Source organism: Carlito syrichta, unplaced genomic scaffold, assembly GCF_000164805.1.
Source record: "Carlito syrichta isolate Samal-C Ts95f unplaced genomic scaffold, Tarsius_syrichta-2.0.1 Scaffold301633, whole genome shotgun sequence".
Lineage (NCBI taxonomy): Eukaryota > Metazoa > Chordata > Mammalia > Primates > Tarsiidae > Carlito > Carlito syrichta.
This window is the reverse complement of record NW_007245729.1, coordinates 192,002-209,710: the sequence shown is the minus strand read 5'-3', so window position 1 is coordinate 209,710 and position 17,709 is coordinate 192,002. Positions and strand designations below refer to the sequence as shown.

Below are 17,709 nucleotides of genomic sequence, written 5' to 3'. Positions count from 1 at the left end.
GTCTTGCCAAGATGCCTAGGCTGTTCTCGAATCCGTGGGCTCAGGCAATCCCCTCACCTTGGCCTCCCAAAATGCTGAACTTACAGGCTTGAGCCACTGTGCCAGGCCAAGAAAATGAATTTAATGTATAAAAAAAAATCTGACAAGTGCTGCTCTGCTCAAGTAATGTATACTCTTGTGAGTAAAATGTGAAATATAGTTCTCTCTACCTGGTTTCTCTAGAATTTGTGAGTACGCTTAATTTCTGGCAATATAGCTATTTGAATAATTTGAATAAGAATCTGTTTTTCTTTGTAAAAGGACACAATGGGAGACATTGGTTATTTCACCAAGACTTTAGCTGGAAGGGAATATTTTCAGGCATGACCAGACTGCTTTGAGAAATTGAGACTGACTTTAGAGAGCTGATAAAAGTCTCTTGGACAGACTGGCTTCGTGCTTTGTCGATATGATTCTTTTACAAGTTCCTTACTGTGGTAAATAAAAATTGACACTTTTCTGACAGGCCCAAGAACCCCAGGTTATTTTGGAACCTCAAGAAGAGAGGAACTTACCCAATTCATACAAGCATCTGCAGGTGCAGACAAATCCTTGGCTTAGCTCATTTGAAGAGTCTCTTACAAGGTCTAACCCAAGATTCTTTCTGAAAAAAGTTCCAGCAAGTCCAACTGTATATGTGTATATGGCCAGTAATTATTCTTGCTGCACTTTCTGCAAATAATCAGGCCAAGTATAGGAAGACCAAAAATTATTTTACAAATAAACTGGTTCAACGAGGATTTGTCTTTGGTGGAAATGGGGGAGTAGAGAGAAAAAGTATGTTTCAAAAGAAACTACAGTATTCGATTCTAGCCTTGTCTGTTATTTTTGAGCTTTTATTATCTGCCTACAATTTATAATAGCCAGGCTCGGTGGCTTAGCCTGCAATCCCGCGCCTTGGGAGGCTGAGGTGAGTGGATTGCCTGAGCCCACGGGTTCGAGACCCGCCTGGGCAACTTGGCAAGACCTCATCTCTACAATAAATAAAAAATGAGCCAGGCATGGTAGCGCGCGCCTGTAGTTCCAGCTACTTGGAAGGCTGAGGTGGAAGGATAGCCGGAGCCCAGCAGGTCGAGGCTGCGATGGCCAGGAGCGGCCACTGCACTCCGGTCTGGGCAACAGAGTGAGACTCCAACTCAAAAAAAAAAAAAAGAAAAGAAAAGAAAAAGAAATCTTCTCTATCCAACAAGTTTCCAAACTAATGTTTTTGAATTTTCTATTTTCATGACATTAACACTAAGCTTTCCTTAAAATCCTGCAAACTGAAGCTAGACAACTTAAAACTTTGAAATAACAGCAAGCTATTTATATGCATATACACCTTACCTGCAAATCTTGATGTAGATACTTGGTTTTATGCTGGCTGAGCAGACCCAGACCATATTGAAGCAATATTGCCCTGTCTTAACTCAGTTTTCTTGAGATGCTACTTGTGTCTGTAACTTGTCACTGCTGACTTGGCCTAATTTCTTCTTTAAATCTTGTGTCTTTTAAATTGGTGTGAAAGAGATAGATCCTCACAGTAAAGACTCTGAGATAGATTTTTGTTGTTATCAGGAAGTTTTATAGCAGTAGGTAAAAATGGGGAATAAAGATCTGGTTTTCTGTTTCTCCATAAAAGGTTTGGAATTGACTTCTGCTAATTTCTCATTCATTCTGTTTAATTTATTTCCTAATGAAATTTCTTTCTCTCTCTCTTTTTTTTTTTTTTGAGTTGGGGTCTCAACTCTGTTGCCCAGACTTGAGTGCAGTGGCACTTTCATGGTTCACCATTGCCTCAAACTGGACTGAAGGGATCCACCCTCCTCAGCCTCCTGAGTAGCTGGGACTACAGCCACGCACCACCACACCCAGTTAATGTTTTTTATTTTTGTAGATACAAGGCCTCACTATGTTGCCCTGGCTGATCTCAAACTCCTGGGCTCAAGCAATCCTCCTGCCTCGACCTCCCAAATGCTGGGATTACAAGCATGAGCCACTGTGCTCAATTTCCAATGATTGTCTAACTTTTAATTCTTTTAGACACAGTTGTTTATATTTTTCCAACTGTTTTACTAAAAGCTTCTAAAGAAGTTTTCATTTTGGACAGTCAGTTTTCGGATGTTTAATTCTTAGTTGTTCTGACTTTTTATTGAAGCAATATTAACCTTTCTTAACTAAGTTTTCTTGAGATGTTGCTTGTGTCTGTAAGCTGTCACTGCTGACTTGACCTAGTTTCTCCTTTAAGTCTTATATCACTTCTAAATTAAGGTGAACAAGATATACCCTCAGAGTAAAGACTCAGAGGTTTTTTTTTGGTCATCAGGCAGTTCTTGTTGAACTTGTCTCACAACTACCTTTCTTTTTTTTTATTTTTTTTAACTTCAAAGTACTAGATTTATTTGAATCATCCTTGGCTTGACTGAAATACATTCCTCAGTTTCTTTCTGCTTTGTCTTTTTTATACTGATGTAATCTTTCTTTTAAATGAGTACATCAATGATATTCTCTCTCTCAGCAGAAGACTTTGCTTTTGTACTCTCGGCTTGAAGCTGTTTTTTTGTTTTGCTTTGTTTTTGACAATAGCATGAAATTGGTTTTCAGTACCAATGACTGATTTTTCTTTATTGTCCGCTTGGTGGTGAGCTAGATGCTGAAGCAGAATCTTTTCACGCTGTAGTTGAGATAATCTCTCCTCTACAGATTCCTGCTTCCCAATGTGGGTATTCATTTTTCCATGTTCATTTTGATACACTCATGCAATTTCCTTCCTTTGACATTGTGTTTGGTTTAGGTCTCTTTGTAAATATTCTAAAGCCAAAGTCTTTTCTCTGGGAACACCTCTGATGTGATGGAGCTCAAACTCTAGGCTATTGATTATGTTCAGCTTTACAAAGCTATTGAGAAAGAACCTCGTTGCTATCTTTTATGTTGAACATAACAAAATTCATTTTGTCCTGTCAATGAAACCACTATCTCTTGTTCTCTGAAAGCAAGTTCTAGGTCTCTCTCTCTCTCTCTTTTTTTTTTGAGTTGTAGTCTCACTCAACTCCAGCCCAGGCTGGAGTGCAATGGCATGATCACAGCTACGAAGCCTCAACTAGCTGGGCTCAGGTGATCCTCCTGCCTCAACCTCCCAAGTTGCTGGAACTACATGCATGTGCCACCACATGTGGCTAATTTTTTTTTTTTACTTACTGTAGCCACGAGGTCTTGCCATATTGCCCAGGCTTGTCTTGAATTCCTGGGCTCAGGCAATGGGGTTGCCTTGGCCTCGCAAAGTGCTGGGATGACAGGCAAGAGCCACCACACCCGGCTAAGTTTCTTTCTGATGTCTGACTGTGATCACCATCATGTATCTAATAGCAGCCAGTTGAGACCATTCTCAACTTCTGTTTCCAGTCTCTCTCCTTGTTTAGCTTTTCGTTCTCCACTTTAGAACTTAATGTTGTGTTCTCAGCTGTCAGAACATTAAGCTGTCCATTATATGGGTATGACATTCTGATTATAAATATTGGTTTTCATCCATGGCTCATAACTCTCATAGTATTTGCTAGTCTTTTGCTACAATGTAGGGGCACTCAATAGACCTCTGGTAATGTGCTCTCTCTCTCTCTCTCTCTCTCTGATCTCCCATCCTCCTTTGACTTGCCCAGAGCAGGAATCTAATTGCATTCTAGAGAAGGTCCCGCCCCATACTCTAGAGAAATGAAGGCTGCACAGAAAGGTTAAGAATTGCCTGAATAGGCAGGCCGTCCTGGGTTTGAATGATGCCTCCATAAAAAAACAAACAAACAAAAGAACAGGGTTCAGAGAGCTTTTGGAGAGCTAAACATCTGGAGGATCCTGGAGGGTGGCACATCCAGGGAGGGCACAGAAGCTCTGCACCCCTTCCCCCTTAGCCTGCTCTACTCACCTCTTCATCTGTATCCTTTATAATACGCCAGTAAATGTGTTTCTCTGAGTTCTGTGAGCAATTTAATCAAACCCAGAGAGGGAGTCCAAGCTTCAGCCACTACCCAAGGACAACAGAAAGTGACTATGAAACCAAGGGTTACCAGGAAGGGAGCCAATGTGGTGGACAGACAAAACCAAGTAGCTACTGAAACCAGAGGTTACAGAGTGAGAGAATGGTCCCATTTTGTAGATCCCGATCGTCAGCTTCCTGATAAGCCTTTACTAAGATGGATCATGAGAGTAACTCATTTAGGGGCAGTATCATTGGTTTTGAATGTGGCCGAGCAAAAGAGCATATCTGAGTTGGTGCGAGACCCACAGCTCATGGCTGAACAATCGCGGATGGGTATATATGATCCAGACACACGGGAGGTTATTCCCGAGGAAACAGTCAGTCTGACAAACTGGATAAAAGGCATTGTGAGGTCTGTTTTCCCTGAGAAGGGAGGCTACCCGACTCCACGTATAAATGCTGAGTGGAGCATTCCATGAGGCAGCTGACATGCTTTGTGTGAAAGCCATGTGGGACTGGCTTTATGATGACAGAGTTATTTACCCTCTGATAAACCCCTTTCCCAGGTCATGGTAAGTGCTGTGCTAACGGGGTTCCTTTTGCATGGGCACCTCGTATACCCTCACTGCTGCAAAACTGAAAGACAGTTTGGAAAGACTTATCAAATTTGCTGTCTCAGCACCCCTGCCAAGGTCCTTACAGATGGTTTTAAAATCATCAAGTTAATTAACAAGAGAACAGTGGTGGCGGGTAGAGGGAAGTGTCAAAGGACTCATTCCAGAAATGTGGGAAATTTTAAACAACTGTTAAGAAGTAAGACAAACTAAGAAAATATTGAGGGGTGAAACTAAGAGGTTTAAAAAGAAAGGGGAGAGTCATGGAAAATTCATGGGGCTAAAACAAAGGTCTTAATACAATAGCACCAAAGGTTGAAGTGGACCAAAGGGACCTCCTGCTGGTCCCCCGACACTAAAGAATCTCATACCAGCTTGCTGTATTTCCCCAGTTTGGATAGATATTTTAAAACAGAAGATAAAGGTGTGAGAAATCCCAGCTGGAAGTACCTGGGAGTCAAGGGTCAGAATGAGTAATCAAGGGAATAATAGATAGAGAGGCTGGAGCCTGCAGGCCCAACCCCTGGCTGGGGATCCAAAGTACGAGAAACAGTACAATGGTCTGGGGGTGAGTGAAGAAGAAAAGTTCCTGGGACTAGACTCTAAAAATGCTAAGAGTTGGTAGGATTATGAATGTTCAGATATTTGATCACACTTCATGTGAAGTGGTTGCATCTCTTTTACCTGACTGTATTACGGGAACGGACACTGACTGCATCTGACTGGGCAAGATTCCCCCTACCTAGGACTATAAAAAAGAAGGCATGTAAATCTGCCCTTCAAGCAATATTAATTGGACACGCTAAATGGGAGCTCATCAGATTGCCCAAGTGTAGACTAGAAGCCAGAGTGCCAGTGGGGGCGAATGCACCAATTCATAGTCCTCTGTGGAGTGTTTCTTGGGGTTCATGGCAAAGGCCGGTGAGTGATTGTCTGCAATGACTAACTACTAGGACTCTGGACTAGCAAATATCCACTTGAGGCTCATTCAATGCCTTGCTTTGCTCCAGGCGAAAAATAAGCCCTCCTGGGACTTTAGACTAGAAAATGTCCACTTGTGGAGCATTCACTGCCTTGCTTTGCTGCAGGCGAAAAATATGCCCTACTGGGACTCTGGGCTAGTAAATGTCCACTTGAGGCACATTCACTGCCTTGCTTTGTTCCAGGCGAAAAATATGCCCTACTGGGACTTTAGACTAGAAAATGTCCACTTGTGAAGCATTTACTACCTTGCTTTGCTCCAGGCAAAAAATATGCCCTACTGGGACTCTGGACTAGCAAATGTCCACTTGAGGCGCATTTACTGCCTTGCTTTGCTCCAGGAGAAATATATGCCCTACTGGGACTTTAGACTAGAAAATGTCCACTTGTGGAGCATTCACTGCCTTGCTTTGCTCCTTGTGAAAAAGATGCCCTACTGGGACTCTGGACTACCAAATGTCCACTTGTGGAGTATTTACTACCTTGCTTTGCTCTAGGCAAAAAAATATGTCCTACTTGGACTCTGGACTAGCGAAATGTCCACTTGAGGCACATTCACTGCCTTGCTTTGCTCCAGGCGAAAAATATGCCCTCCTGGGACTCTGGACTAGTGAATGGCCACTTGAGGTGCATTGACTGCCTTGCTTTGGTTCATGAGAGAAATATGCCCTATGATTAAAGGACATAGAATAATCTTGACAACTGAACTACCCACATTGTCTTGGGTGATGTGAGAGAAATGCTCTCATAAGGGAGGCAATGCCCATAGCAGTTCCACAGTATAATGGAAACAGGGCGATGCTACAGGGTGATGCTACCAGGGCAATGAGTGCAAGGAAGAGCTCCCCGTGAGCAGAGAGCCTTTTTCCCCCACAACTGACTCTGGAACTGTGTCAGAAGGTGCTGGATTCTACATTGCCCGATAAACTCCTCCTGCTTGGACAACCAAGAGCCACTTCGTTTGCCGATGGAAATTCCAGGGTGAGTGGGCACTATTCTGGTTGGGAGGCTGCTACTTTGATCAAAGAAGGTAAAAAATCTGTTTGGTGGGCTGGAGTGCATGGTGCTCTTCTAACAGGAATAGAAGAATTTAACAGTGTTGTAGACGTCCCTGTGCTTGGATTTTTACTGACTCACAGGCCGTGACCAATGGCCTGGTAATAAACTTAGGGAAGAGCACAATGGAAACTCGGCCTATTAAAATGATGCCCATACAGAGCATGACCCTATGGAAATCTGAGGGGCATAATACAGTAGAACAGGTCAATGCCCAGCTACAGAGCCCCTTCCAGATTCAGAGGGTGACTGGAATCAACAAGCGGCTATCCCCATATGCTCCCAAGGTGGCTACTCAGGCCCATGAAATGAGTGGATATGGGGCACTCCAGGAGTCCAGAGCCGAGCTGAGTCTGGGCATGCTTCCTTTGCACCCTCTCAGGTACAAAATACCAGTAAGAACTCTTCTGCTTGCCAGCAAGAGACAGGGATGGCCAAAAGCTACAGGGAAATTTTCCTGATGGGAAGGCCCTAACGAATGCTGGCAAGTAAGACTGATGCTGGTAGCCCAAGGGGACAACAAATGGGTCTTAACAGGAATAAACACCGACTCTGGAGTGGGTATTGCTCACACAGTGGAAGACGCAAATGGTCAGAGGGCCATCATAATAAAAGCAAAACAGAAGATACTGAAAGGACTTAAGACGGCCAAGTGTCACTTCTTCAGACCAAAGAACACACTGGACAGACCATAATGCCCAACAATGGGCAGAGAGGTACTCTCCTCAGAGTAATATTTTGCTAGAGAAGTAAAATGGGCAACCGAGCTATTGGTTGACTACAATGGGGAAGATAAAGGCAGGAAGGGCTGGCTAACATGCCTTCACGTGTGTGTTCACATGCAACATGAGTGGGACTACAGAAGTGTTCCCACTAGGTTTTTCTCTTTCTGGTTGATCTGGGGAAGGAGTGGGAGGGTGCTGATATGACTATGCCATTCTTGCCAAAGGCAGAGTACACTGGTATTGTAACCGAGTATCTCAGTCTTAAAATGTTTTTTTTTTTTTGAGTTGGAGTCTCACTCCGTCGCCCAGACTGGAGTGCAGTGGCCACTCCTGGCCACCGCAGCCTCGACCTGCTGGGCTCCGGCGATCCTTCTGCCTCAGCCTTCCAAGTAGCCGGAATTACAGACATGCGCTACCACGCCCGGCTGATTTTTTGATTTTATTGTAGAGATGAGGTCTCGCTGCCCAGGCGGGTCTCGAACCCGCGGGCTCAGGCAATCCACTCACTTCGGCCTCCCAGAGGTGCGGGATTATAGGCTGAGCCACCGAGCCTAGCTTAAAATGTATTTTAAAGTGTTTTCCCCTCTGATCTTAACGTAAGGCCTTGACATACATGTTTTAGAAACTTCTTTTCTCCCTTTATCTACCAGACGCTCCTTTGCACCATGCAAACTCATCTGATCATATGCTTCCTTAGAAATCCCAGGGGCTAATTTTTTTGTTTAATTTGTTATTTTAAGGACGTGGGGTACAATTCAGGGTCAGATATACAAATGTTCATTATGCGGGTACCCTTGTTGATGAGGTGTGCCCCTCCCTCCCCTGGCAGTTTCCCACTACTGCCAATTGCCAGGGGCTAATCTCAAGACAGCCTGACCATGGGACCCTTCTGCTTCCAGAGAGTCATGAGATGGCTGATCCATAACCTGACTACAGCTGAGATAACAACAACCAGACCTCTCGAGGACCACAACCCAAGATGAGCCATCACAACAAGATCACCCTGTGCCACTCCTGCATGTTTCCCCATAGCAAGCCTCCCTTTTTAAGCCCTTGCACTCAGCCTAAAAATCCAAAATGGTCAGTTTGAGGCATGAGCCTGACCATTTCCCCATCTGCCTGCTTTTGGAATAAAGTCACTCTCCTTTCACTATCTCTGGTCTCTCGTGTTCAGCTTTGTATGGTAAATGTCCAAACTTCGGTCAATTACACATCTGGGGCCCCATGTGAGACACTGCATGTTGCCAGTGGGTTAGCTTGTCTGCCTGGATTCACCACCAGCAAGGCGACAGCCACTTGTAGGCACTGGCTGCTCATGGCAAGCTGACCCTGTGGCTGGGACCCCAGGGACCTTCCAGCAGTTATAGAGATGCTTTTGTCCTGGGGAATCTCCCTTCTTTCCCCATCTTGGCACCAGCTGCCTATTATTCATTAATGATGAAGGGAACACGGCATGCCAAGTCAATGGACTTGAGGACTTGCACCCGAGAACACTCTCCCCACTACTTGGGCCTTGGGCTCTGTTCCTTGGGACTCGGCTGCCTGAGGCACCATCTGGGCTCTTGTACCATCTGTGGCACCACTTGGGCTATGCTCCATCAGGACCTTGTAGGGCCGTCTCAACCTAGGACAAGAATTCAGGACTTTATCCAGCCCCTTCAGTCAGGATCAGTCAGATAGTGCTCCATCTGTCTGAATCTATGTGTGACTCTATTACCTTGGAAGACATGCCAGATTTTCTGGGACTCCAGCTGCTTACATATTACAGACCATTTTTGTGCACATTTTTTAAGTGATGCGCAAATTACAGCAAGGAAAATTCAGAACTCAACTAGTTAACCTGCAACTACAGAGTTGGAGTCATCTAAAGCTCTCTATTTCTCTTTTCTGTCTGCTTTCAATCTGCTGTTATTAAGCCTCTTGTGCTGAGATTTAAAAAACTGTTTCAAATTCAAAGGTTATTTAAAGGTTATTTATAAAACAAGGTAAAAAAAGAACCTTGTTTCTTAAGTAGGAAAGTATGTGGAGAACGTTATAGGCATAAAGATGTATTTTTGGTAGGGAAGGTTATAAAGAAAAGAAAATAATTTTATAAGAGAAAGGATCTTGTACAGTACATTTTTTTCCTAAAATAATCAGCTATTAAACAAAGAGGGAAGTATAAGACAAAATGAAAAGTCCATGCATGTCATAGATGGTCTGTGTAAGTCATAATAAGATTTAAGAAAGGGAATATATAAAAAGTTTAGATGTGATTAAGTTGGTTATAATTTTTAAAAAATTATTTATAATAGTCTTTCTACATACCAGTCCTCTATGCTAGAAGAAGTCTATCTTAAGGGATTGATTCCTCTTAATAAAATTATAGGAGGTTTTTATTTTTAATTTTATAGCCTGTTTCCTTTCGAAAAATTTTCAGACTCACATCTCTAGCTTGCTTAGAAACTAGTAAAGGTAGTGTTAGGCCAGGTGTGTGGGCAGGTGCTCATGTTTCCAGACAGCTGGATGATGGTACATGTGATGATATGAATGATGGTAGTAGTGGTGGAGCAACCCACTGGGAGCCAAGCAATCTGTGTTGGTGTTGCTGGGATGTGAGAGCTAGTACCCAATTCCACAGCTGTAGGGTGGTGGGCTTTGTCCTAAGTATCCATCATTGCATTCTTGGAGGTAGCTGTACTCTGACTGTATGCTCAGAGTGTGATTGAGGTTCACTGGGATTCTTGGATCTGTGGGTTAATAGTTTTACATCAAATTTGAAAAATATTTAAGTATTTGTTGTATGCCCCTTGGAAGACTCTAATTGCATAGATACAAGGCCACTTGAAATTATCTATTTCTGTCTCTTCTGCCTTTTGTGTTTCACTTTGGATATTTACTTTTACAGTGTCTTTAAGTTCACTGATATTTTCTTCTGCAGTATCTAATTTGCTGTTAATACCATTTTTTAATCCAAAACAAAGAAATAGGATTTAAGACCAACTGAAGACTAAGAGACCCATGTCTCTTTTTTGAACATATGAGATAGAATTATAATAGCCTAATAACTGCTAATTCTAGCACTGTATCAATTCTGAGACAATTTCAATAACCTGATTCCTTAACATCATTATTTTCCTGTTGCTTTGCATGCCTGGTAACTTTTGATTGGATGGCAACCATTGTGAATTTTACCTTATGGGGTGATGGTATTTTTGTATTTCTTTCTTTCTTTTTACTTTTAATTTTTTTATTTTAAAGATGTAGGGTACAATTTAGGGTTAGGTATGCAAATGTTCATTATGCAGGTACCCTTGTTGATGAGGTGTGCCACTCCCCTCCCCTGGCAGATTCCCACTACTGCAAATCCCACATTCTCACCCCACCCTCGAGCAGTTTCCTGCTACTGTCAGTCTTTTTCTTACAGTATTATGATAATTGTTCAAGGTTCTATTTTTGTATTTCTATAAATCTTCTTGAGTTTTGTTCTCAGGTACAGGCTAGTTACTTGAAACAGTTTGGTCTTTTGGGGTCTTGCTTTTCAGATTTGTCAGTCAGGACTACAGCAATGCTTAGTCTAGAGTTAACTACTCCCCACTATTGAGGCAAAACTTTTTTACGTACTCTACCCGATACCCCGTGAATAACGGGTTTTCCAGCGTGGCTGCTGGGAAGAGGTACTATACCCAGCCTTGTAAGAGGTCAGGTACCATTTCCTCTAATCGAGTCCTTGGGTAGTTTCTTCACACACATGTGCTAATCAATACTCTACTAAATACTTAAAGGGGACCCTCCACATATCCCGGTGTTCCCTTTCTGTACATCACTCTCCTCTCTAGTATTCTGTCTTACGAACTCTAATAGCCTTTGTCCCCTGAGCGTCTCGGCCCCATCTCTTCACTCAGAGTGTGCCAAGTTCCACTTAGTCCCCCCCAACTAAGCAGTGACTTGGGACTCTCTCGAGGCAAGCAGTCAGGGCAGTCACAGAATGCACCTTATTTGCTTCATATCTTAATTTTTATTTTCTTCATGGACTGCTGCCCTTTTGTGCCTAAAGTCCAGTAACTTAAAAATCTCTATGTCATATACTGGGAGAGGTTGTTTTGCAGAGAAGGGTAAGTCCCATCATTGGTATTCCACCTTTTCCAAAAGAAAAGGTAACTATTGTTGAATATGAATATATGCAGAATTTAAAGCCATTTAGAATGAGAATGACTCCTTACCTTATTAAGGTATCATCATCCACAATGACTAACCAAGCTACTTCGTCTTGGCTACGATTCACAAATCTTTCCAAAATGGCAAATGTCTTTCCACAATGACCTGGGGGAGGCAAGAAAAAAACTTACAATGTGTTTTCTCTAAAATATATAGAATTCATTAACTTTTTTTTTTTTAGTTTTAAAGTGCTATAAGTAAAAGCTTGGATGCCAACAGGCACCTTAAAAACTCAAAATTTTAAAAATTAGTCTTCTCTAATTTTCAGAGATATAGTGAACTTTATTTCATAGATATAGTAGGAACGTTAGAAATCATGAAACCCAAGTCATTCATTTCACACACGAAAAAAAGGAAGACTTAGAAAGATTGGGGAGACACATGCAGTCACACAGGTAATTTAAGGTAGAGACAGATTAGTTTCTTCAGTCTAGGCAAACAAGAGTTGAAACCCTCACAGCAAGTATAAAAGCCTGGCAAAAACCTGGCTTCTTTTCTTAGACGTGCTTATCTTGAAGCAACTGTTAGAACCCCAAGCACCACTACCACAGGGAAGCAACAGTGAAAAGGTGGAAGACTGTACCTTCAGTCATTTTGTAAATATTTACTACTAAGTTTCTAACGTGCCAGATAACTGTGGCAGGTCCAAGATATGCACTAAAGATACAGTGCTGAATAAGACGGAGTCACAGTCCTTCAGGAGCCAACAAATAAATTATGATGGCTTAATGGTAAATGCTGGGACCAAGATAAAGGTAAAACGCTTGAGAAGAATAATCAAGTTGATAAATAGAAATGTGCCCCTCACTTCAACTAAGTATTTGGTGATAGAGTAGAGCACAAACTAATATTAACTTACATAAATATTAAGCCTCTCAATTTGACTTTTATTTTCTTCACTCTTGATTTAGTTCTATATTTTTCACCATTATAATATGTATTTTTGAAAGCTATCTCAAATTCCTTTGGGAATAAAATGGATATAAATATAGGCAATAATAAGGTCTAGAAATAAAGACTAGAAATAAGTGAAGAAATCAAAGAAGAAATAGATAAATAAATAAATGAGTACTAAAGCAGTCTAGAGTAAAGCCTTAAAAAGGAAGGTCAACAACAAGAACAAATCTGCTTAAAATACTTTTTTCAAATCCAACAGCAACAGACATACTCATATACTTGTCAGAAGAAATGACACCTACACAAATGGCATATCTGATTCTACACTCTACTATGCTAATCAAAGAATTATGAGGGACACTATCATAAAATAATCAAGATAAATTACAGAAGACAGTCCACTTGCTACCTTTACATTTTTATTCATAAAAGGGTATGGGAACCAAAAAGTAAAAAAAAAAAGGTGGTGGGAACGCTGGATAAAAATTAAGAACACAAAGCATCTGAAGACGAGGTGGCCAAATTTATACTTCCATCTTTTGGGCATTAAAATTGTGTATATTTTTACAGATTGAGGCATGCAAAATGCATTCTGTTACAAGGATACATTGTGTTGTGGTGAAGTCTAGGTTTTTAGTGCACCCAACCCCCAACAGTGTAGGCCATACCCAACAGGTGTTTCTCATCTCTCACCCCCTTCCACCCTCCCACCTTCTGAAATCTCGAATACCTACTATTCCACCATGTCCTAAAAAATGTTTTGAATGACAAAACCCACAATCTGAAGAGAAAAACACTGTATTCCAACAATTTACTAATTAAAATATTAACATATGTACTAGAGCATACGTGTATTCTACATATAACCAGTGTAGAATGTGGTTAGGTACTAACTAAAATATTAGCATGTACCAGAGTATATGCATATTCTACATATAACCAGTGTAAAATGGGGTTAGGTCCTAATTAAAATATTACAATATGTATAAGTATTCTACATGTAACCACTGTAGAATGTGGGTAGTTCCTAATTAAAATATTAGCCTATGCACCAGGGCTTATGAGTATTCTACAAGTAACCAGTGTAGAATGGGGTTAGGTCCTAATTAAAATATTAACATATGAGCTAGAGCGTGTGAGTATTCTACATGTAACCAGTATAGAATGTGTTAGGTCTTAATTAAAATATGTATGTACTAGACCATATACGTATTCTATATATAAGCAGTATAGAATGGGGTTAGGTCCCAATTAAAATAGTAGCATCTGTACTACAGTTTATGAGTATTCCACATATAACCAGTGTAGAATGGGGTCAGGTGCTACTTAGAATTACATACAAAATGTGAACTAGACAATACAACTTATTAGAATAGACACTTTATGTAGGAAGATAATAAATTAACTCTGGCCACGCCATTATGGCCACAATGAATTATGAAGTTATAACAAACCTATTGTTAAACTCTATTGTAACTGTCATGTGCTCAATTACAGCAATAAAACCTACTAAAAACATGCAACCTTCTCTACTATAAAGCCCTTAGTTTGAAAGAACCAGGTTGGGGTAAGAAGGGGGAAGAAACTAATATGAGTCAAAAATTACTGCACTTATGAAATATTTCATTTGCATCCAAACTTAATTTACTACATTTACAGAACACAGACTTTTTTTGTATTAAGGAGAGTAGTAAGAATTCAGAACTCACCTCTATCTGTGTTAGGAATTCCCAAATCCACAGTAGGGATGGAACTCTCAGCATAGTCACTGTAGTATTCAATGAGACTTGCTTGGCTCTCCCAAGTCTGCTTTACAATGGGTACTGAAAAAGATTAAAGCAGTGATGGTCATTGGCAGAGCTATACAAGGAAGCTTAAAAACTCAAAACAGCAGCATAATCACCTACAAAGAAACAGAAGCATTACTTGTTCTTCTGGTGTTCAAGGACTTAAAGCAAGTTTTCGGCCTTGAGAAATGCCAGTGTTGTTTGCTGACAACCAAAGTCGCCTTCTTGAAGCATTTTCAATATCCTCTAGAGTAAAGTATTTCTCATTCCTGGTGATGAATGCACTTACTTCCATTTAATGATAAATTTTTTAGTTTGATTATAATGTACTTAAATTAATTTTAACTAATTTTCCTCTTTTTCCAGTAAGGTATTTTGTTGAACCTATCCACAATCAAATTATTATTATTATTATTTATTTATTTATTTTGAGTTGGAGTCTCACTCTGTCGCCCAGACTGGAGTGCAGTGGCCGCTCCCAGCCACCGCAGCCTCTACCTGCTGGGCTCTGGCGATTCTTCCGCCTCAGCCTTCTGAGTAGCCAGAATTACAGGCATGCGCTACCACACCCGGCTGATTTTTTGATTTACTGTAGAGATGAGGTCTTGCTGCCCAGGCGGGTCTTGAACCCACGGGCTCAGGCAATCCATTCACCTCAGCCTCCCAAAGGCGCAGGATTACAGACTGAACCACCAAGCCTGGCTACAGTCAAATTATTTAAATGTGTTTTGGGGCAGGCAGAGAATATAAATACCAGGAGTGCCAAAAAAAAAAAAAAGTATACACATCTTTTTGTTTTTTTTTTTTTGAGTTGGAGTCTCACTCTGTCACCCAGACTGGAGTGCAGTGTCCACTCCTGGCCACCGCAGCCTCGACCTGCTGGGCTCTGGCGATCCTTCCACCTCAGCCTTCCAAGGAGCTGGAACTACAGGCGTGTGCTACCACGCCCGGTTAATTTTTTTTGATTTATTGTAGAGATGAGGTCTCGCCTGCCCAGGCAGGTCTCGAACCCAGGCAATCCACTCACCTCAGCCTCCCAAGGCATGGGATTACAGGCTGAGCCGCTGAGCCCAGCTTACAAATATATACACATTTTAAGAGATGCTATCTATGTATGACTTTTTGAGGTTGAGTTGAATTATGGTAGCAATGTGTAGCATGACATTCGTTCAAAAAATGGAGTTAATCAAATGAATGCTGGTGTTACCATGTGACAGGACAGTCAAAGAAAATGGCAGAAGCATGGTTGTCATTTGAGGAGCGCAAGACCATTTTGACATGGTATTGGAAATTCGAGAACATTGTGGAAGTACAACGACAATGGAGACGTAAGTACGCAACAGAATCTCCAACGCACCTAACAACTGTATGCATTTGTGACAAATTTGCAACACGTGACAAATTTGCAACACGTAAGTCCTGCAGTAGTGTGCCATAACTGATGCTGACAGTGACCACTTTGAGCACCTCTTGTAACTGCAGAAGTCAAACGTGGCTTGTCTTCATCTTTTGTCGTGGGTATATATTGAGTATTGCAATTTTAATACAGTTTTTTCCTTTTGTAAAATATGCATCTATTCTTTGGCCCCCTCTGTACTTCTAAGGACTGTAACACTCAGTGTGGTTCATCCTTCTCACCACGAAGTATGGGAAGACCTTTGCCAACTATACATGTTCCCAGCCAAATGTTCTAACAGGACTACTCCACTCTATCAACGGCATGACCTTGCCATTGAGAATCATTGCATATGATGGCTGACACGATTACTTTTGAAAAATGTGGAGGAAATAAGACGGAAACCACTGCAGACTGTAATAGTCTATTATTAACAGCCAAATTGCTTTAATACCATAAACACAAACAACAGAAAATTGTTTGTTTTCTATATTTTAGTTTAGATACTCAAAGGTAATTCTGGCCGGGTGCAGTGGCTTATACCTATAATTCCAGCATTTTGGAAGGCTGAGGCAGGAGAATCCCTTGAGCCCAGGAGTCCAGCCTGGGTAACATACTGAGACCTCGTCTCTACGCAAATAAAATTTAAAAAACAGCCAAGCATGGTGGCACATGCCTGCAGTCCCAACTACTTGGAAGGCTAGGTGGAAGAATCATCTGAGCTTAGGAGGTTGAGGCTGCGGTGAACCGTGATCATGCCACTGCACTTTAGCCTGGGTGACAGAGTGAGACTCTGGCAAAAAAAAAAAAAAAAAAAAAAGTACCTCTGCCTGAATATCTTATATATAGACTGATCACTGATTCACCTGATACTAATTCACCTGACCAACTATCCAAGTAATTATTTTCTACTCTAGTTAAAATTACTGTCTATGAATCTCTGAATTTTAAGAGGGGATTTCTGGGGATTTTTTAATAGAAAGAAAATATTTAGATTTTATACCTGGTTAATATAAGAATCTAAACTCCAATGAACCAAATATTCATTTAACTTTCTGAGAGACTTTATCAGATCATGTGTCTTTTCCCCTTTTCCCAACCTAAATCAAATTGTGTGCAGACACTGGCATTGCAGTGCAAAATTTAAGTGTTTAATTACATAAATAAGCAATTTCTGATCCAGCTCAGACAAGCCCTTATATATAAAATATAGGAGTGCATCATTTTATAACCCATTGTTCTTCCACTTTGAAGAAGAAAAAAACTCAGTTCTGAACATCTAAAATGATCACCCAATTACTCATTAAATATTATTTTTATACATTAAAATACAACCTTTTTGCAACCATAGAGAGGAAGAGAGTTCTAAAGATGCTAACATGTCAGAATGGTGAAAGAAGTACTAAATAACAGGGCTGCTAGGGGACAGAGAAGAAATATTTTTTAAAAACTCATTCTGTTCTTCTTCCAAATTTCAGCACAACAAAAATCTTCACTTGGCCGGGCTCGGTGGCTCAGCCTGTAATCCCGCACTTTGGGAGGCTGAGGTGAGTGAATTGCCTGAGCCCACGGGCTCGTGACCCGCCTGGGTAACTTGGCGAGACCTCATCTCTACAATAAATCAAAAAATTAGCCGGGTGTGGTAGCACGTGCCTGTAGTTCCAGCTACTTGGAAGACTGAGGTGGAAGGATCGCCAGAGCCCAGCAGGTGGAGGCTGCGGTGGCCGGGAGCATGCCACTGCACTCCAGTCTGGGTGACAGTGAGACTCCAGTTCAAAAAAAAAAAATCTTCACTCTGGCACTGCACTGGTGGTTTGCTTTGCATATAATAAAGAAGAGAACTTACTCCCAGGAAGGGCTCCCTGCAGCTTGCAGTCACTAAAAGCTCATACTCTTGGGTTAAATGCCCTCTACTACCTAATACCGAAAGAAGCTGGGAAGCAAGGTAAAGGACTTTCCTCAGTCCCCAGCACGGGTTATGAAGGCTGGGCAAATTCTACCTTCAATCTCCTCAGCCTCTAGGCCTTGAGTCCTTCTTGTTCTAATAGGTTTATTAAACAGCACAGGT

General features: G+C 41.4%; 1 protein-coding gene across 1 annotated transcript in view; it reads right to left on the bottom strand.

Moving 5' to 3' along the window:
- B3GLCT (beta 3-glucosyltransferase) overlaps positions 1-17,709 on the bottom strand; it is a 151,862-nt gene that overhangs the window by 16,172 nt on the left and 117,981 nt on the right. Inside the window, exons 15-16 of the mRNA XM_021710893.1 lie at positions 14,168-14,281; positions 11,567-11,666 (exon numbers count right to left, since the gene is read on the bottom strand). Coding sequence (XP_021566568.1) covers positions 11,567-11,666; positions 14,168-14,281 — 214 coding nt within the window. The remainder of the gene's footprint in view (positions 1-11,566; positions 11,667-14,167; positions 14,282-17,709) is intronic.